Genomic DNA, 21318 nt, shown 5'->3' with positions numbered 1-21318 from the left:
ACAGAAATGACTGCTTTCAACTCGAGCCAAAAATGATCTCCTGAGTCATGGGGGTTACTTTCTGAGCGGTGCCCTTACTCTGTGCTTGTCCTAACTGGAAAATGACCGGGCTGAGTCCACCGAGCCTCTCAGGGGGCCTGGCCTCAGGCACTGGCCACAGCCCCATCAAGAAATAAAATAAGTAACGAAGTTGAACAAGGAACAGACTTGCTTTTCGAAGCCCATTTAAACGAATCTAAAGATGAATTTTTCAAAACCCAAAAATGGAAGGCAGTTAAAGCTATTATGTAGTCAATCAAGCAAGGTGAATGCTTCTGAAACACTCAGCTGAATTCTCAAATTTCAAATTCTTCAGGTTTGGTCGCTAACCAGTTTTCTCAAAGTCCTTTATAGTGGAATTTTATGATTAAAAATGCATTTGATTAGTTTTCCAAAAAATAAAAACAAAAATAAAAAATCAGAATCTTCTTGAAGAATGCGGGCTTCTGAGGAAGCCTGTCAGGAGTGCTGTCACTGGAGGGCGTGTACCCGCAGACACCATCTGGAGACGGGTGTTTCAGCAGGTCCACGTAGACAGTGGCTTGTCTGACATCTGTCCCCTTTCAGTCCACCGGGACACCGCGAGCAGGTGAGGCCATGTCAAACACCGCTTTTGGGTATCCCGAGAGCCCCCGGCTGTGACAGGCGGACACTCTCTCAGTAACCCTGTTTCATGATTTCCTGCCTGCAGCGTGGCTACCCGCTGAAAGTCAGCTTGCTCCCTGCCTTACAAAACGGTGGGACCCCAAAATGCCAGTCATTCTGAGTTACAGAGTATCCTTAGATTTGTCCTTTGGTAAAGAATTCCGGGGGGGGGGGGAAGAGGAAGGCGACAGGAAACACTCTGTCACCTTCACCCACAGCCACGTTCTCAGACAGGCGACCCATCAATAACGAGTCACCAAGGCTGTGACAAAGGACCTGAAGGGTGATGGATTTAGTGGTGGTGGCAGGGAAGGGAGAAGGAGGAGTCCCAGATGTCTGCCACTTATTTATGACCGGAGTGCGGTTCCACATCCCTCATCTCAAAGTTGTCCGGGGATGACTGGATGGAGAAGAGCTCTCTGACTCAGCTCTTAAGTCTTAAGTCGCCTGTTCATAGCCTTTTACCTCCAGGACAGGGAGCAAAAGAAAGCTCGACTGAAAATCCCTTCGCTGTAAAATTGAGTGCATCATAAAATAACTGTAAAGTCAGTATTTAGTGTTAGGTCCGTTTAAAGTGTCACGCTTTGGAAAGGTCTTAATGTGGCCCCTGGGGGGCAGGCGAAGGAGTGCCTGTGTGTGGGATATTACCTCGTCAGCCCATATCCCGGGTGAGACCAGCTTAAGAGTGGGTTCTTCTGCTCTGTCCTATGTGTGCTGGGGGTGATGTGGGGTCGGGGTGGGGGCAGAGCCAGGAAAGGAAAGAAGACAGAAGAGAAAAAGAAGAGATACATACATGGTTATTAAGGATCCTCAAAAGCCCAGCTTTCTTTGTTTTGTTAGTTGTTTACATCTCCCCTCCTCCCACCCCTCACCTTTCCAGTTGTTTAGCTTCTGGTCAGACCAGTGAGCTGCCCTGGTAAAGGGGGAATCTAAGACTAGAGCTCAGGAGGCTGGAGGGGAGGCGGTGGGGCAGACAGGGTGCCCTGGCATGGCACCAAGGAAGTCCATGTTCCTTTGATGGATTCGTCAGCGAGGGTGCTGACACGTCGTGCCTCAGTTTCCCCACCATAGAGGTGGTAAGGTCAGTCCCCTTCTGTCCCACACGGCACGTTTCTGACAAACCCACCTGAGGTCTGCGCTCAGAGTGGAAAATTATCAAGGGCTGACGATGCCAGGTGTGTGGGTGCCCACCTCCAGAACACGATGAGAGAGGAGGGATGGGTGGGGGTCAGAGGAAACAAGATGGCTGGGCTGAGGCCTGTTTATGAAGTTTGGGCGTGTCAGGCGGTATCATCTCTGTGCTAATGCAAGGACCTCTCTGTCCCCGGCCCCAGCGCCTTCTCCTCACCAACCACCACCCTGCAGAGCCTTCTGAATCCTTATCACTGCTGCTTTTCCCCACCCAAGTTAATTAAGGACTCTTAACAAGGAAGCACCTATTTCCTCCAACTTCAGCTTCAGAATGCTCTTGAAATTCCCATTACTCCTTTTGGGTCTTTGACATTATATTTCATAAAAATCTCGAACTAGTTTCCATGAAGCCTCTCCAGCAAATCAACGTGTAAGCACCACAAGGGAAATCATTCTCCCAACCTCTCCCCAGGGCTCCCAAAGGTCATTCTGGGTTTTTTTTTTTTCCCCTTTCACATCATTCCATGCTTAAAAGCATCATCTAATGAGCAAACACACATGGAGTAAATGCTCTGAGAGACATCCTGCAGTGACAGTCAGCTGATTTAAAGCAAAATGACAGATCTGCAACCAAGGACACAATCTGGAGGAGAATGCTGTTAGCACATGCATGCACCCCACACTATGCTCTGTGCAACATGGTGAGAAACGGAAATTAGTTGAAATGGCTGGATCATGCAATTATTGGGAAAAGAAGCTGCGGGGGGAGAATAAAAAAGTGTGAATACCTGTGTAGGTCATAGCTTCCTCCATCTTTATTTCCTGATATAGGAAAATACAAGAGTAATTTATGTTAGCTTTAGAACTCATAAAACCATTCACTACGTGGTTTTCCATGCATAACATCTAAATCCTAGAAAGAAATAGATTGTGTTAAATACAGACAGTGCCGGAGTCCCACAGAGCTTTTCTAGTAGACAGGCTCAAAATGAGGATTGAAAGCTATAAATAAAAAGGTCTGAGATAAAATGCAGAAGAGTTCATTTGAAACACGAGTGCAATGGGAAAGGAGGAGAGCCCATTTAAGAGCAGGGAGAGAAGTCCTTCCAGTCAGTCTCAGTACAGTGTTGGTTATTTTGAGACAAGACACTTGGGAAAAAAAAAGGGCCAATGATCATCTCCCTGAGGAATCGTCTAGAAGGTGGAGAGGACTACTTTGGGCCGAACAGCAATCACGAGCTCCCCCTGGTGTGTCATCCCAAGAGACTGTCAGACTTCTCTGGGCAGTTACGTCATCACCTGTAAGAGAGCGAGGTCTTTTGGGGGAGAAATGTCTGGGTGTAATATTTCTAGTGTTTCTAGTAACTGGTTTAATTTCTAGGCCTTATTGGGCTTCCTCCCCCCTCCCCTTTTTGGGGTGTGGAGGGCTAAGATTTGAGGAAAAGCTCAAACAGAGAAGCAAGATAATCTGAAAAGATTTGAGCTGAGTGGGGTTGTCAGACTGGACTTTTCTGCGGGCCATTCATCTGAGTAAGGTGTTAACTGAGAAGTGTTGGCTGATAGCTGTGAGGTGACCCCTCTCACAGGGTTTATAATTTCTTATGGGACCTTTGCTGCTCGAAAGCCTCAGGACCCTACAATGGTGGAGATGACAGGTGGCGGATGTTGATCTTTTGGGAATGGGCCCCCCTTCCAGTCACATGACCCAGTGCTGGTGATGCTGGCTCTGCTGGGGACCCTGAGACACCGGCTTTAAGGATGCTGAGAAAGCCCAGCTGCACACAAGGGGTTCCTGCAGAGCGCTCCCCACTGCTGGGGAGTCCCGCTCTTTGCCCTTTTGGGGTTGGCAGGCTCTGCTGATGCCCATGCCCTTGCCAGAGCTAACTCTTTCTCCTTCCTTCTGTGGACTGCTGGAATTTACAGTTCTACCGGAATTAGGAGAAAATCAGTATTCTCATCAACTAGGAAAGGGCAGGGACAGACTGAAAAGAACTGCGGCCCTATGAACCAAAGGAGAGATAAGTTAAACGCGGCAGCTCGGGGAGGGAACATTTGGCTGACTCCATATGGGCCCTCTAATGCTTGTTAGAGCCCAAGACAGTGCATTACTCAAGTATCTCTAGTTTCAGAGGGGAAATCCTGGTAAAAGAAATCTAATTGCCTGTGTCCGGGGCAGGGATCCCCCTGGGGCAGCTCCCAACTGTGATAAACAGAAACAGGGCATTGGGTGTTTCCGTCCAAAATCACCTAAAAATGTGAGGATATCCCAGTTTACCTAGAGTCTATATTATGCCTGTTGGCAGCGATGACAAATAAATCCCCCATGCTTTCGTCCCACCTGCCAGTGGATGCTTCATTCAGGAAGCTTTACTAGTAGAACAAACGTGGGGGAGAAACTGAAATAAAATGCTCACCAAATCTTTGGGCGCGTTAGCTTTTTCATTAATGCTCCCAGAGGTAAACTTTGAGAACACATTATGTTCAGAACAGCCTGGAAAGTCTCCCCCGTAAGTATCCTAAACTCTGTGCATCTATGCCTAGAGACGTTTCACAGGCAGAAAACTCGACATACAGAATTTACCAGGAAATACAGGAACCCCCCCCGCCCGGCCCTTACCAACTTCCAGGCCCTTCGGTCTTGGGTTGCACTGTTTGTATCCTTGACAGCTCCTGAGCTCCATGAGTTGTACGTGTAGCTGATTCAAAATGCCCCGTTCCACCGTGTGCACTGTGTTTGTGAGCTGCGGACCAAGAGGCCAGGACAGGAAAGGTAAGCTCAGGTTCTGGCTAGTTTATTGTCAACAAACTTCATTACACGAAAATGTATCGACTTACCTGATAAGGATCTGTGTTCATATCAAAATACTCCAAAAAGCCAGTGGCGAACTCACAGAAAAGAAAATTATGCGTCTCGTTAACTGTACGCAAACACCAGTAGGTGTTGTTGTTAGAACTCGTGCAGGCACAGAAAGATCCCACTGTTGGTAAAAACAGAACAACGAAATGAAAAGAATGAAAAAGCAAGAAATGGAGGCAGGCTCGCCATTCTGCCATTTCCTTATCTTTATACTGAAAGGGGCACATTTTCTGTCTTGTAACTACTATGTGGTTGGATGTTAAAAAAAAATTATGTTTTCCCCCATCTAAACAATTTGCTGTGGGAAGAGGTGGAAAATGGGAAAAACAGTGGCAATCTATGATCGTGAATACAGACTGAAGGCCAAGATGAAGTTTTAGGCACATTAGTTTGTCCCCCACTGTCAGGCAGTGGTCTCTGAAATAGGGCGAGTGAGTGGAGAATAGGAAGGAAATGATCAGAGCTTGTATTTCTGGTTATTCTTACCTTTTCTTAAAAAAGGAAAAAAATAGCTGCATAGTACAGAGATGGACCTGGTGCCCTTGCTTGTTCTCTGTGTCATGGCCACACCTCAAAAATGGTGCACAGAAAGAGGGGATTATTTGTGATCTTTGTAGCAACTTTTTTTTTTTTTTTAAGATTTATTTATTTGCGAGACGGTGCACATGCATGCGCATGCGTGTCACAGGGAGGGGCAGAGGGAGAGGGAGAGAGAATCTCCAGCAGACTCCACGCTGAGTGCAGACCCCGACTCAGGGCTCAATCTCACGACCCTGAGATCACAACCTGAGCCGAAACCAAGAGTTGGACGCTTAACTGACTGTGCCCACCCAGATGCCCCAACAATGTTTTAACATGAAATGGGCTATGACCATGTACATGTTTTGTACCATGCAGAGGTTCACTGGTTAACTGGTGGAAAGTATATAAAACAGACGTCAAATTAAAACAAAACAAAACAAACTACCTGATCTTCTTTTATAGAAAGGCAGTTTCCAAATTTGTTGACCTTTCTTGCAATGATAATTGACTTTTAAAAATGTGCTGCCTAGCAAATATTTTTAAAACAATTGGGATAGGCACACTTAATGAGCATTCAATGTTCATTATGTACTTTGCAGGTATTAACTCATTTCATCCTTAAAAGAACCTTAGAGACAGAAATTATGTTATTCCATTTTACAGATGGGGAAAAATGAGGCGCAGAGAAGTTAAGTAATTTATCCAAGGTCACACAGCTGACGAGTGGCAGCCTTAGGGGTCTGGCTAGAGGGTACACTCTCTCTCTTTTTTTTTAAAGATTTTATTTATTTATTTGAGGGAGAGAATGAGCGAGAGAGAGAGAACACAAGCAGGGAAGGGGAAAGGGAGAGGAGAAGCAGACTTCCTGATGAGCAGGGATCCTGATGACAGACTCAATCCCAGGACCCTGAGCTGAAGGCAGACGCTTAACCAACTGAGCCACCAAGGTGCCCCTAGAGGGTATACTCTTAACCACTACATGCTACTTAACCCCCATCCAATACTTTTTTTTAAAAGATTTTATTTATTTATTTGAGAGAGAGAGAGTGAGAAAAAGAGAGAGAGAAAGAAGGAGAAGCAGACTTTCTGCTGAGCAGGGAGCCCACCTCGGGGCTTGATCCCAGGACCCTGGGATCACAACCTGAGCTGCAGATGCTTAACTGACTGAGCCACCAAGGTGCCCCCCCATCTAGTATTAAATACACTATCCCCTTAAGCTGAAAAAGATGTTTTAAACAATGAATGAGAAATGATTTTTTCAAATTTTGTTTTAATAGAGTTTTTAGAGCATAAAACGGTTCACAACAAAACTGAGAAGACACAGAGAATTTCTAGAGACTACCCCATCTCCACAGATGCCCAACCTTCCCCACTATCAACATCCCTCACAGCAGTAATGCATCTGCAACAGTTGATGAACCTACATTGACACATCATCACCCAAAGTCTATAGCCTACATTAGGGTTTGCTCTTGGTGTTGTATGTTCTATGGGCTTTGCCAAATGTATAATGCCATGTATCCACTAGTATAGTGTCATACAAAGTAGTTTCACTGCCCTAAAGATCTGCTTTGCTCCACCTAGTCATCCTTGCCCCACAGAAACGATATTTCAGATTGCTGTGTTTCCTGTGCCCCAGCCCAGAACTTGGTGGGGAATGGACGCCTGCAACCTGAATGATCCTCAGAGATCCTCACGCCCCAGTTTACGGAACGAGATTAAAAGTTAAATGCTATGAGTTTAAGAGTTTACTTGGCCTAGATGTGGCTGGCAATGAAAATGCAAACTTGGACACTGAAATCAAAAAGCATCAGAATGGAAAGATAAAACAAAAGTCCTCAGAGATAGGTCCCAAAACCCCAAGAATGGCCTTGGGTTCCTGGAGTCTCCAAATCCCATTTTGAGAAACACTGACCCAGGTGGTATCCTGGGATCTTTTCAATGAGAAGATTTGTAGTTTTAGCTACTCGGGATGGTAAGCCTTCAATCAGATGATGTGTCACAAAAATTTAGGGCACTATTCCTAGATAACCTCAGTTAATACTGTGCATAGGCCACCAAAGCACATGTAAGTGTGAATTTTAAAAACGTACAATCGTTGGGGTGCCTGGGTGACTCAGTTGGCTAAGTGTCCAGCTCTTGATTTTGGCTCAGGTCATGATTTCAAGGTCCTGGGATCGAGCCCTGCATTGGGCTCTGCGCTGGGTGTGAAGCCTGCTTAAGATACTCTCTCCCTCTTCCTCTGCCCTCCCCCCCAACCCCTCCTGGTGCGCTCGCTCTCCAAAAAAAAAAAAAAAAAAAAGCACACAATTGTTATTATTCCATATCATCAGCAATTCCATGTAAAACTGTATATTTTGGGGTGCCTGGGTGGCTCAGTCATTAAGCGTCTGCCTTCGGCTCAGGTCGTGATCCCAGAGTCCTGGGATCGAGCCCCACATCGGGCTCCCTGCTCCAAGGGGAGTTTGCTTCTCCCTCTCCCACTCTCCCTGCTTGTGTTCACTCTCTCGCTGTCTTTCTCTCTGTCAAATAAATAAAATCTTTTTTAAAAAAATAAATAAAACTGCATATTTTGTAGAGTCCCTATTCTTTTTTTTTTTTTTTAGATTTTATTTATTTATTTATTAGAGATCGAGCGAGAGAGAAACACCATGAGAGAGGAGAGGGTCAGAGGGAGAAGCAGGCTCCCCGCTGAGCCGGGAGCCCGATGTGGGACTCGATCCCAGGACCCTGGGATCCTGACCTGAGCCGAAGGCAGTCGCTTAACCAACTGAGCCATCCAGGCGCCCGAGTCCCTATTCTTTTGTGAGCACGGTGCTAGGTACTAAAGGGGACTGAGAATTAGAATACAGCCCCCGCATCGAAGGGGTTTTCGCTTCCCTTTATTACACTTAGAGCATGACATGAAATAAAGCAGAAACAAAATCTATTCGAGGCAAGATTGTTCGTCCATTTATTTAGTTATTTAGTAATAGATATAACTAAACCCCGTCTTATTGGGTAGGAACTTTGCCAGGAGCTGGGCAGTATGAGAAATAACACCATCAGGAGAAACACCCAGGGCGAGCTTGGCATTTTCAAATAAAATATGAAAACAAATTTCCAAAGAAAACCGTAATTTTTGACAAGATCATTCTAGTTGCCAGTACAGAAAATAGTATGATGCTCTCCTCTTGAATCATTCTAGATCCCTGGTTTCACGCTGCTGAAGCCCTAGTTTTAGTAACTGTAGTGTGAGTTGCTGTCTCTCCACATGGCGGCAGTTACTGGCAACTCAGATGAGGTGGCAGATGTTAACTGAACTTATTGTGGTCATCACGTTGCAATACACAGAAGTCAGGTCATTATGCGGTACACCTTGAACTTATACAGTGCTGTTTGTCCACTATATCTCAGTAAAACTGGGAAAAATATATTTTTTTAAAGATTTTATTTATTTATGTATTTATTTAGAGAGCACGAGTGGGGGGAGGGGCAGCGGCAGAGGGAGAGTCTCTGCGCTGAGTGAGGAGCTCCATGTGGGGCTCGATCTCACAACCCTGAGATCGTGACCTGAGCCAAAACCAAGAGTCAACGCTTAACCCACTAAGCCACCCAGGCACCCCAAAACTGGGAAAAATATTTCTAAAACAAAACACCCTGCAAACCAAAACCACACAATACTTACAGTTCCAGAACGGGGCCGTCTGCCAGTGGTTGTTGTCGTGGGTGAAGCAGGTGAGGCCAGGGAGGCTGCATTCCTCTCCCTTCCTCTGGCGTTTCTTCTCCTTCCTCTCTTTCTTCCTCCTACGGTTCTCCTTGAAAAGCTGCAGCTTGCTGTCTACTTCTTGAGCAGCTTCCCTGTTCCAACAGAAGGGATGTGTTCATGGTCAGAAAGCACTTTCCCAATGAAAAATATTATCGTTGTTACAAATCTCACACAAATAGGCAGACACACAATAATAGATGACTTATTTTTCACAGAGGGCCTTGAACTATAATTGGCAAGAGTGAAGACAAACTCATGAAGTGACAAAACTTTCTTAGAATTTTACTGAGCCTGGAAAGATCAACATTTTCTTCCTTATTTACATGGAAACACTGGTGGAAATAAATGTCAACATGAATCCATGGATCCCACTAGCCACAGCATTTGGACAAATGGCTTAACTCCGTGGGGACTCGGTACTCATCAGCCATGAAGTCAATGGTTAGCAGGATTAGATGATTTGGAAAGAATTTCCTTTTGTTATTATTTTGTTTTTTCCATAAAGGGCTCAACTTTTGTCAAGGCTTAATACTAAATCCCTTTCACATGCCAATTTTACTGTTATTTTAAAAATATGTGTATTTCTCCCAACGTTCAGTATTCAGCACGATTGCAGACTACTCTATGGAACACACCAACCTAATCAAGACGGTCCCATTTCCCAATCACTGTTCACAAAAAGCAGTGCATAGAATAAAATCCAGTTACCATCCCATACATCGACAGAAAACACATGTAGAATTAGAGCAGAACTCCTCGTGGCTCCCCTTCAAAGGATTCCAAAAGCATCCCCATAGTCTCTTGGCAAGGTGTGGGCTTTGTTATCAACTTCTTGAGCTCTGTGCCCTCCTGGCTAAATCTGCTTGCTTGGAAGCAGCACCACTTGGAAGACAGGGGTCCCTACTATGTTTCAGAAGTGCCCAGTGGACAGTCCTCCACTCCCAGCAAATGTGGAAAACAGAGACTCACTTACTTGAATGGGTGGAGATGACTCTTCACCTTCTCTTGCTTTTTTACACCTTTTTCTTTATTATAATAGCTACGGGCAAGAAGATTGAAAAGTGAGTCTTCGTAGTCTCACGTTCGATCAGACAGTTCATTTTATTTTACTTTTAAAGATTTTATTTATTTATTTAAGAGAGAGTGAGAGAGAGAGCAAAATGGAGAGAGGGGCAGAGGGAGAGGCAGGCTCCCTGCTGATCAGCGAGCCCGATGCTGAGCCTGATTCCAGGACCCTGGGATCATGACCTGAGCTGAAGGCAGATGCTTAACTAACTGAGCCACCCAGGCGCCCTGACAATTCACTTTATAAACAGAAAGAAGAATAGAAGGCAAGTGATTACTTTAACTATCTTAGCTTAATGGGGATTTTTAACCTTCACCTTAGGTTTAGGACATATTTCATTTGACCAAGAGTTTAGATCATTACAGTATATGATAACAAATTCAGTTTACTAAGCTTTCTGTTGGTATAAGAGAGAAACAAGCCCAGTGCTTATTCCCGGAGCTTGTGGAAACACGAGTTTGGAAGTAAGACCGCGAGGTGGCCGCCCACTCACCTCTGTTTGCTACAGGCACATTCCTCCGGCTTTCTCCTTTTTAGGTGTCCTCTCACTTCTCTTAAATTCTTAATTTTGTCTTGCAAGGCTTCAATCTGGAAGACAAGTATTTGAACAAAGACATTTGCAGATCAGGATTTCCTACGCCGGGTGCCCCTCTTTTCACCTTGTTTTCTGTCTTCCGTAATTCCAGCTATTCTGCTGAGAAGGTAATTAACTTGGAAACAAACTGGGCACAGAGTATGTCTACCACGATGCTCCTGCTGATGTGCTACACATAAACATTAACAGATGCCTCACTTACAACTGGATCATTTCCTCAGGGAGATTTCAACAGGTCATCGAGCCAATCCCCGCTCTTTTTTCACACCCTATTTTGTTTTCAGGCAGGTCGATCACGACATCCCCAGGGAAAGATAAATATCTTGCTACGCTATTTTTCATGTAATTGTCATTGTAAAAAAAAATGAAGTGGACACACAGCGAGCCCCACCAGTCACTAGGGGGCTGGCGAGCCGAGCTTGCATTTGGAATACACCTTCCAGTCACACAGCCGTTGCTAACCTCTTTATCGATGTATGCCTTGTGGTCCTTCCAGGCTCTGGCCGATTGATACAGTTCTCTCTCACAGTGGATTGTATCATTCGGAAGAATAAAGCACCTGCAAAAACAAACAAACCAAAAACGTTAGAAATAGGTTTATATGCTAATATTTGTTTAAACCCATTAGAAATAGCAAAGGGAACATAATTGCCTTCTAAACTCTTAATTTGGAGGCAAGCAGTAGTTTGACGCTGAGCCATAGACAAGGAAGGATACGTGGGAATGTCTCTTGGCCACCCAGCTGGGGTAAGGATGGTGTCAGAGAGAGACCCTTACTAAGATTCCATTTCATAGCAACATTTAATATTCACGTCCCCAGGAACAGCTACCACCAGAAAACTCTAGCGTTGAGAGTCTCATCAACTACTGTAGGGGAAATGGAAGTTTCCACAGTTATAATGGAAGTAAGTTGTCTGATAAGAGCAATGCAGTTAGAAGGGGGTTATTTATCCCATTTGTTTTGTTACAAAGAGCCTGCCTCAAGTACCCCATTCAGTTTGAAGCAAAGAAACAGCCCTAGGCATAGAGAAGAGTTGGGATAAAGGGTCGATCGATACTGAAAGAGACACAAATCCTGATCTAAGTCTCCTAGTGTGTAACTCTAACAACTATAGTTGACCTTGGAACCGCACGGGGTCACATATAGGCAGATTTTTTTTTTTGGATAAACACAGTCCAGTACTGTATACACGTTTTCTCTTCTCTTATGGTTTTCTTAATAACACTGTTTCTCTAACTTACTTTATTGTAAGAATAAGTATATGATATGTATATAAAATATGTGTTAATTGACGGTTTATGTTATCGCTAAGGCTTCTGGTCAGCTGTAGGCCGCTAGTAGTTAAGTTTCTGGGGAGTCCAACATTATACGTGGATTTTCAACTGTGGGGGTGGGGGGAGGGTCTGTGTCCCCAACCCCTGCCTTGTTCAAGATCAACTGTACAGGCACGGAAAGACCAGTCCCAAAGATAAAAATCCTGCCAGAGGTCATGATACCAGGCCTCCCCAAAGTGATCGAATGAGAGAGAGGAAAAAACCTTGCTAATAAATTCAGAAAGAAAATTTTTCTCTATCAAGAGAGTAACTGGATTTTGGAAGGAAATGGAGAACCAAGGTGGTTCATTACAGCTGTGGGATAATCGCCTCCTTCCCTGTCTCCGTGACTCCGGAGGCCCTCCGTGCTCTCTGGGATCTGCCCAGGTTACTTAGGTGTTTCTGCACCTTATGTCCATTTCCAACACATCCCACCTCTCTGGAAGCTTCTCCAGGACCTGCAGTCTTTCCTTGGGCTACGAGTGTGTTCCCTAGGCTCCCAAAAAAGTAACTGTTCAAGGGTGGACCTCCATGCCTGCTGAGTTAAGATGTGACAGAACCGGGGCCCCTGGGTGGCTCAGCCATTAAGCGTCTGCCTTCGGCTCAGGTCATGATCCCGGGGTCCTGGGATCGAGGCTGCATCGGGCTCCCTGCTCCGCGGGAGGCCTGCCTCTCCCTCTGACCCTCCCTCTGCTTGTGTTCCCTCTCCCGCTGTGTCTCTCTCTGTCAAATAAATAAATAAAATCTTTAAAAGAAAACACAAACATGTGACAGAACCACTCTAGCTAAATTCCCAGCTGATCAGCCTTCATGTGAAACTCAACCCAAAGCATGTGTCCAAATGTACGGCTGTTTGGACTCCCCCTAGCTTCTTTAAATCCCAGTTGTTCTGTAGGCCAGCCCTCCGGACCCTGTACGGCCGAGCGATATCACTTTTGATAAAGAAGCAAAACAGGGATAATGGGGAAGGGGACATGACTGGGAATTCAGCCCCCGTGAACACCTAAAGCCTTCCTACTTGTGAGTCACTCGGACTGAGGTGGGCAGGCCCAGGGCATTGTCTCTGTCTGCCCGCATCACGTCCCCGTCGCCGGCAGCCTGGGCACCTCCGGGCCTCCTGTGGCCCTCATCATGGCGCTTGGCAATGTTTCTCGGTCGCAACACTTGCAATTCCTCGTCTTCCAGGTTTATGTCATATATTTGGCCTTCAAATTCGACTGACAAGGAACGTGTTTGCCGGGTATGGACAAATCTGGGCTTGTACTCTGGAAACAAGGGAAGACACATTAACATGGACGTCCAGGTGTCGTTTAGGAGGGAGGAAAGGCACCACCTGGCTCAGTGAGCATTCTGGGAAGGGCAAGCAGTTTAAACTGCATTGTGGAGGGGCATCGGGGAGCGGCGGGCAGCCCACTGGGATTCACGTTGGGAGGGCTGGGCTCCTCTTTGAGCTTGGGTGCTGCATAGCAGCGTGGTGGATGGCATGCTCCCCTGGGCCTCAGCCCTTTGTCCCTCCAGTGGGGGGTACGTCTGGGGGACGTCTAAGTTCCTTTCCACTCACAGCAGGCTGTGAACTGCATTTTCAACATGAACTGCTAAGGCAGTTTGTTTGGATAAAACTATATTCCCAGGTATGGTATTAATCATAATAGTGACTATCACTGATAGGGCTTCTGCTGTGTATTATTCACCTCATACTTATCTCTAATCCACAATCTTGGAAGACCTGTATTATTATAATAAATCCTTACATTAAAAAAACTGATTAGATGGTCCGAACAGGCTCATAAATTTGGTGTGATGATTCTTAAGGATGGGAAAACTGAAGCTCTGAATGCTACCAACATTTTGCAAGGTAATGGAGCCAACAGCCGTGGGAACTAGGACTCTAATCTACCAGATTCTAAAGGCTGCTGTCTTTCCACAACACTGGGCTGCTTTTTTAAAAGGGTAAATGCTCTCGATACCTTCTATTTGTACAAAGAATAGAGAAAAATTAAATTTTGCAAATGCTTTTTATCAGCCAGCTGACTTTTAATATCTGGCAGATGGAGGGCAATGCCAGGGGGAGGCCAGCATGTTTTCTGGTCACCGTAGACCGTGCTCAAGGCTCATAGTGTGTTAGACAAGAGCTTTAATGTGCCAACCTTGGCCCCTCCTTATCAGAAGCATTTTGGCTCCGACGGGGCATACTCCCAGGGCCTTTTTTCTCCAGCCTGCTGTTAAAATAGGAAGAAGGGGAGCACCCAGGCCATGGAATCAGAATCGCGCTCGCCACGGGATCCCGCTCTGATAGCAGTTTCCAGAAGAGGAAACGCCTCTGTAACAGTCAGCAGGCCCCTGAGTGTGCTCACGAGCAACTTCTGCCCTCAAATACGCGAGGTTCCACGTGGTTTGAAAAAGCGGCCCCAGCATCTCCAGGTTGTGCTCAAGGTCGAACAAAATCAGTGTTTCTGGTCACTGCTGTGAAGTGACACCTAACCTCTGGGGAGAGAAGAGGCTGCCCCTTCCTCCAAGCCCAACACTGGTAATCAGCTTCCGTTAAGGGAGAGCGTCAGGAATCTTTGTCCCTTTTTGGCTTTCCATTTGATATCTTTGTGTGAATTATTAAACCTGGCATTTTCTCTCTGGGAGGAAAAAAAAAATCTCCCAAATCAATCATTCTCAGCTTTTGGGTTATGGATTCCCTTAAGAGTGTGTTGAAAGTTAGGGACATCCAGAAAAATGTGCACATGCACACAGAATAGACTTATCATTTTGGATAAAATGTTAGAAGGCTCACCATCCCCTAAAATCCATCTGCAGAGTCCAGGATAAAAAAGCCAGTGCTGAGAGCTTCTATTCTTCTGGTGATTGATTTGATTTCCTAATTTACAACGTGGGGGGCACCTGGCTGGTTCAGTCGGTAGAGCATGTGACTCTTGATCTTGGGGTCGTGAGTTCAAACCCCACGTTGTGTGTACAGCCTACTTAAAAAAAAAAAGTGATACAGAAAATGTATCTTACTCATTTCCAAACCAGTGTAGAAAAGAATTGCCACAGAAATGAGTCACTTTTCCTATTCTGCCACTAGATGGCACTAGACTCTCATTCTTTTATGGAAGGTGCCAGACCGGGTTTTCCCATCTGTATAATCCTAGGAATTTCATAGTTGCCTGATAGAATTCTTATAAAGAAAATGCTAGGCAGTGCTTTTCATATTGAATTTGACTAGTTTGACCTTGCCAGTCAACCATAACTAAAAAAAAAAAATACCGTCTTACAACAGATGTACCTTTAAAAAAAGTGTTTATGCTTTTCTTATTAAATGCATAAGCAATGAAACCTTGAATTTTTATTTTCCTCCCTTTTTTTTTAAAGCAGCTCAAGGCAGACAAATCAGGACATTAGCATTCATGTAAAATAAAACTGACATAAACTATACCCTCTGCCCCTAACCACACCTGTTACCCCTTTATAGTTCTTTCGTGTGTGTGTGTGTGTGTATAGTTTGTGCCTGGTGCTTTTACTGAATATATTTTCATTCTATGTTTAGGTTAAAAATGTCCACAAACCCCAAATTTCAACTTAGCTTTGCTCTTTTAAACAGAACAATTCTTTGCTTTTTGTGCTAAAACTATGCATCGATAAGACCTCAAATGTATAAGGAGCAAGCCTTTTGTCTCCCTGCTGTCCATTCGCAAAGCACTCTGCCTTCCACTGCGAGGGTCCCTGCTTGCAGCTTACTCGGGGTCCCCTGGTTTCTCAGGAACTGCCTTTGACTCTTCCTCTGGCTTCTGCCCGCACGATAACCGGACTCTCCGCAACTGCATTCTTTGTGCTTGTCGGGGAAGCCTCGAGAGTAGAGGTTCCGCGTGCTCTGCCGGACCGTGAGCAGGTCCCCGGATCCTTTACACTTGTGAATTCGAAGCTTGCCGGAGGTGTCCTCGATGCACCGCCACTTCTGCGAAAGCCAACGAGAGAGCCGGTTACCCATCCCGCTCCAGGTGTTTTTTATTAAGGACTGCTGTCTTAGGTTTTGGAAGCACGGGGAACCCCTTAAGGAGAGCCGAGGAAGAAAGGCAGGCTTTTAACTGAGCCTGCCATAAGTCGCCCCCCGGTTCCCTTAGCTCCTTCTTTCATTGTAGGCAACTGCAGATGACAACGAAATCACTGGAAATCAGAACCACCTCCATGACACTAGAGCCCAAAATTGATATATAAATCCCCAGTATCCAGACTAAACAGAGTCTTGAACGAAACAGGTTAAAAGCCAAGCCACAGAGCACAGCTGTCGGGGCTGTTTTTGCCAGATCCCTCTCTCTCTGGAAAAACACACTCGGCTGCTTTGGTCTCGGCCCCCGAGCTCTGGCCTCGAACCGGGGAAGAGTGGCACATGAAGACAGAGATGAGTTTAATCCGAGTCTGCCACGGAGCGGGCCTGCCTTCACATGCCCCAGGCGTTAGCCAACTCGTCAGGTTTTCTCTGTGCCTCTTCTCAGCCTTCTACAGACCCTGCACGCCCAGCAGAGCGAGCTGCTCGGGAGGAGACATCGTTCACCTCCCCAAGAGACCAAGCATGGGGGGAGCTGGCCCTGGGTTTACTCCTTTGAGCCTTCTACCAAGCCCACTGCAGACACTGCGGGCTCAATTCTAGATCAGTAGGACCCAGCATCGGCTTCAGTGTCCCCCCCACCCCCTGCCCATGCTTCTTGAGTATCAATCTGGCTGAAATAAGAGCCCTTCACGAATTTGGGGGCATTTCATGGGATCCTCCATGTCTTACTTAAAGACCTAATAACCTTCCTCTTCCTTTTTCTCTTCCCCTTGCTCACCCCCTCAAATGGTAGTTTGGGAAGAACACTGACCTCAATTTGAAGTTGACCACGGTTGTTACAACATGCTACCGTGTAGTGTTAGCAAACTTTTGTCTCTGGTTTTCGTTCCATATGTGACTATCACCTGTATACAATTACTGATACTTTTCTTTAAATGGACACATTTCTGAACAGTGGCCAAAGCAAGAGTACCTATAAAATTATGTATTTGTTGTGCCAGTTACATATTTTCAATAAATAAAAAATTATCGAATAAAAGATGGTTTTCCCTGCACCACACAAATGATCTCAACACCCCCCCCCCTATATTTTCATCGCAAAGTCACCTAATGCAAGGTAAAGTTTAGTCAGGGATCCCAGATATGTTGGTCAGCAGACAAATGACCCTCGTGTACAGAATGGGGTGCGACTATTCACAGTGGACCGAGGTGCAGAGTCTTGGCTTACTTTCTCTTGACTGGAGCCACATGCCCTCAGTAAATGTTGAATTATCAGAGCTGCCTGGCACCTCTATCGTAGAGTTCCCGAATCCCTGGTTTATAGCACTTGTGCTTTGATCTTGCTTTAGCCCCCACACACTCTTGGTGCTATTGCATTTGGTTATTTCGAGCCATGTCAGGTTACGATCTTCTTTTTTGACTTGACCAGCATATCTTGAATGTCCATCATTTCCATTCCAAGCAGGCTCAAGTGACAAGGCAACTAATTCTATTTGCAAAGCCATGAAAAAGCAACACAGACAAGAACAGTCGAAGACTCACTAAGTTAGAGATGATTGAACTAAAAAAAAAAAGGTAAAGTCAACTTGATTAGGCACTGGGGAGTTATGGGAGCTCAGTGGTTCTCACACATGGCTGAGCACTGGGAGTTTCAAAAGCTCTCCTGGTGATTTTAATGTGCAGTTGGGGTTAAGAACAATTGCTTTCAGTTTGCAACTGGTTACTGGACCTTTTTGCAGCTGGAACCCATGGCAGGGGCAAAAGAGATATATTTAGGTCTAAGTAGCTCAGGTGCATGAATCTTTGAGAGGGATGTATGATGTTGGGGCGTGGGTATGCAAAGGATGCTGTGTCTAGAAATGTACTGATGTAATCAGGTCAGAAGATGACTCCAGCTGAACAGAGGAACACTACCAGCTTGTCTCTACAGGCAGGACTATGTGTTTTCTGTAAGAGTAACCAGTTTTCCTTCCTTTCTCCCCACAGTTAGCTGATGAGTGAGAGAACTTCGTCTTTGTAAAGGTTGAGCAGAAAGCCGTGTGTGGCTTGCTCCATGGTTCTGCCATTCAGTGTGGAGACAGTGGTTTTCAAGCCTGGGTTTGTAGCACTTCCAGACACGTCCCCTTAGTTCAAGGAGGTGCCATGAGATTCTCAAAAACAGTTCTCAGAAACTGATCTACAACTCCATTGGGGAATAACTATATGCCCTACGGAATTTCTGCTGACAAGAAGTGTCAGCAAAATAATTCATAAGCTTTTATAGCTCTGAAAAGTTTGGGAATCCGTGGTGCTTGAGTGTCATTCCAGATTTGAATTTGGCTACATCCAGATGCTTTAAGACTTGTCCATCTATCTAGGTAATCTCTCACTCCTGCGTTCAAAAACTAAGAGTTCACTACTTAATGCCTATGGTAGCAAAAGAAATGGCCAGTGGACCCACAGTTCACAGCCTAGTAGCAGCTTAAGAAGTGCCCTGTTTTCTATAAGACAGAAAAATATGGTTAACTTTATTCTTGAAAAATAATAGCCTTCTGTCTTTTGTGGCTCGAATTTATTTCAATTTTAGTACAAACATTAATTTTTAAAACACATAACTACAGTGAAAACCTTTCTTGGTTTTATAAGCACGATGCATTAAAAAAAAAAAACCAACTCTACTTTTTTTTTTTTTTTTTTGCCTGGAAGACCTGAGGGGACAGGTAGATTCCTCTAGAACAGAAAGTGTAGGCAGAATTTTTAGTGATTTGGTCTATCTGGAATCCAACCTGCATTTTCCCATTAGCCAAATTCCTCACTAATGTCCTATGGGGCAGAGATGAAGGGAAGTGGTGTTCTTTCCTGAAGAGATGAATTAAACCAAATCTGAGATCTGGCACCATCCCGGGCACTGATGATGTATCTCACAAACTAAATATGCATACATACGTGAATGCATACTTTTGTACACACCCGCAGAGACCCACAAATTCTGCATGTATACATACCCCTATACACATTCTTAAATAAAACAAGAGCCACCGAGAAAAATGCCAATGATTTTCTATACCGTGGACCCTCTGAACAAGCCGTAGACCCTATTAGATAGAGTAATTAGCGAGCAGCTTTGAAATCTTCTTAGTGGCAAGCATATTAGGAATTTTAATGAAATGTAATTACCACACATTTGCCACAATCATTTTGGGGTTCGATATCACGACAATTTTTATGGCTGAGCAATAAACCCTTGAAATCACTGCAACTACCACGGTGGCCTGACTTAGAGAGTTGACAGAGGGAGGCGAAGGAAGAGAGCTTTCAGGGAATTGTTCTGAAACTCCTGCCTCAAGCCACTTAAATGCTCAAAAGAAAGAGAGGAGATGACTTGGCATTGCAGAAGAGCTGTAGCAATCAGATGGGAGCCCGGACCCAGCTAGGCATCCGCTCATGGGACACGGGCTCAGCCTCCGAGACGCGCTTTGTTAAGCACGAGCCCGTGCCGAGATACAGTTATCCTACTGGCCCCCTCTTATCTACGCTCTTGAAGTTTATCAGCAAATCGGTTAACTGCCAGATCTGACCGTCTCCCATCTTCCCCGACCACTTGCCCCATCTGTAAATTCCTTTGCGACTTCGTGGGACATCATCTCAATTTTTCCTCCTGCCTCTCTGACTCCTTCTGTACCCAGGATGAAATCCCAATTGACTAGGACCCCCCCAAAAAAGAATGGTTTGGGGTAGAAGATGAGGCTTCCAGTTTGCCTTGGTGGAGGGGCTAGACTTTGGGAAGGCAGAGGCAACAGCTTACACGCAGAGAGAGAGAATGCTCTGTTTATGAGCAGGGAGGAGGGGATCCTGCCCAGAGCAGGCTATGTTCCGGAGCAGTGGGAAACAAGAGCATAAATTAAATCGGGTGTGGCCACATTAGGTAGTTTATAAGTAAAATGGCCTTATGTTTGTCTTTTTCTGACTTGTTTGGGACATCATTAAATATGGTTTGGCATTTAAGCCTGCGGTTTGTATTTTGAAAAATGCACAGAAGCCAAACCATTGAGATGCATTATTTGGAAATGTCCTTCAGTGCAGGTTGAAGAGGGGAGGCTTTGAGGCTCAGCTGTCCATGCTGAGCTCCATGCAGACAAGTGTTCAGCCAGAGGGTGGCACTGGGGCTCGGTCCTTCTGGCCTGCCCTCTGGAATAAGGAGCCCTGCGGGGAAGTGTCTACGAGCCATGCTGAAATTTTAACCAGGGCTCAGTGAGTTTCTGGAAACAAGCTGTCAGTTCCTGGCAAACTTACCAGATCTTACTGGTAAATGCCTTTTATTCCTGCCCTGCAGCTGGTCACAAAAGGTCGAGGGATCTATGGTCAGAGGGATAATTTTGGGATGAGAACATAAATCCTGGAGCTAAACCAGTACATTGAACAAGCTACATTCTAATTTCTCAAGTAGTATCCGCTTGCTTGATCTGGGGTTCTTTAAACAAATCTTTGATTTCATATTGATACAGATAGTAGAAAGGCAAACAAAATTGCAAAGTTGCTGGAATTTAACAACTCACAAAGGACGTGAAATTTGCTTTATCAAAGAAAAAACCAAGCTGTTTTTTCTCAAATGACAGAGAATATATAAAATGTACTCCAAAATTGAATGCCTAGGGAATTTCTCTTTTATGTAATTCCTAGTTAAGGAGTCAATATCTATACCTAGAAAACGAAAAATATAGTAACGCTTTCCTGGCATGAATGATTCTCAGTCCTGGCTGCTTAAAAGAATCACACAGGAGCTTGAAAAAAATCCCTGATGTCTGGGTCTCATCCCCAGAGGTTCTGTTTTCCTTTGTCTGGAGTGAAGCTTGAACATCAACACTTGTGAAGCTGCCTCTGTGATTCTAATGTGCAGTCTTGTTTGGGAACCACTTCCCTAGATGCTGTGAGTGGGTCCTAAGCTCCGTGGCTTCAGCCAGACAAATGCCATTTATAATTTCAAAGAGAAAATCTACTATGTAACATTTTTATAGAGGCAGCATGTTCTGGGAAAGAAAGGATTAAGCATGGAGTGAAGAGTTGCAGGTTCTGACCTTTGGGTCGTAGCTTAAGTTTTCTGGATCTATATTTCCTTATTAGGAAAAGGATACCATTCAGCTGGGAGTTTTTTGTTTTTTTTTTTAAAGATTTTATTTATTCATTTGAGACACAGAAATACAGAGAGAGAGAGAGCATGAGGAGGGAGAGAGGCAGAGGGAGAGGGAGAAGCAGGTTCCCCGCTGAGCCAGGAGCCCGATGTGGGGCTCCACCCCAGGACCCTAGGGTCATGACCTGAGCCGAAGGCAGACGCTTAACCATCTGGGCCACCCAGGCGCCCCTCAACTGGAAGATTTCTTTTTTTTTT

The 21318-nt window shown here is 45.2% G+C and overlaps 1 protein-coding gene across 7 annotated transcripts in view; it reads right to left on the bottom strand.

Moving 5' to 3' along the window:
• The window catches only part of SULF1 (sulfatase 1), a 176555-nt gene that overhangs the window by 15012 nt on the left and 140225 nt on the right, over window positions 1–21318 (bottom strand). For 5 of the 7 annotated variants that reach the window (XM_081816089.1, XM_081816091.1, XM_081816090.1 and 2 more), the window contains 8 exons: window positions 15644–15860; window positions 12936–13182; window positions 11066–11162; window positions 10502–10596; window positions 9916–9981; window positions 8862–9034; window positions 4651–4793; window positions 4433–4556 (listed from right to left, as the gene is read on the bottom strand). In XM_081816089.1, the coding sequence (XP_081672215.1) occupies window positions 4433–4556; window positions 4651–4793; window positions 8862–9034; window positions 9916–9981; window positions 10502–10596; window positions 11066–11162; window positions 12936–13182; window positions 15644–15860 (1162 nt within the window). Of the gene's footprint in view, window positions 1–1332; window positions 1399–2603; window positions 2638–4432; window positions 4557–4650; window positions 4794–8861; window positions 9035–9915; window positions 9982–10501; window positions 10597–11065; window positions 11163–12935; window positions 13183–15643; window positions 15861–21318 lie in introns of all 7 variants that reach the window. The other 2 variants (XM_081816094.1, XM_031026344.2) reach the window with 2 other exon arrangements.

The sequence above is a fragment of the Leptonychotes weddellii genome, chromosome 4, assembly GCF_054177405.1.
Source record: "Leptonychotes weddellii isolate Sample4059 chromosome 4, ASM5417740v2, whole genome shotgun sequence".
In the NCBI taxonomy this organism is placed as follows: Eukaryota; Metazoa; Chordata; class Mammalia; order Carnivora; family Phocidae; genus Leptonychotes; species Leptonychotes weddellii.
Note: the sequence above shows the minus strand (reverse complement) of the source record. Positions and strands in the feature narration are given on the sequence as shown.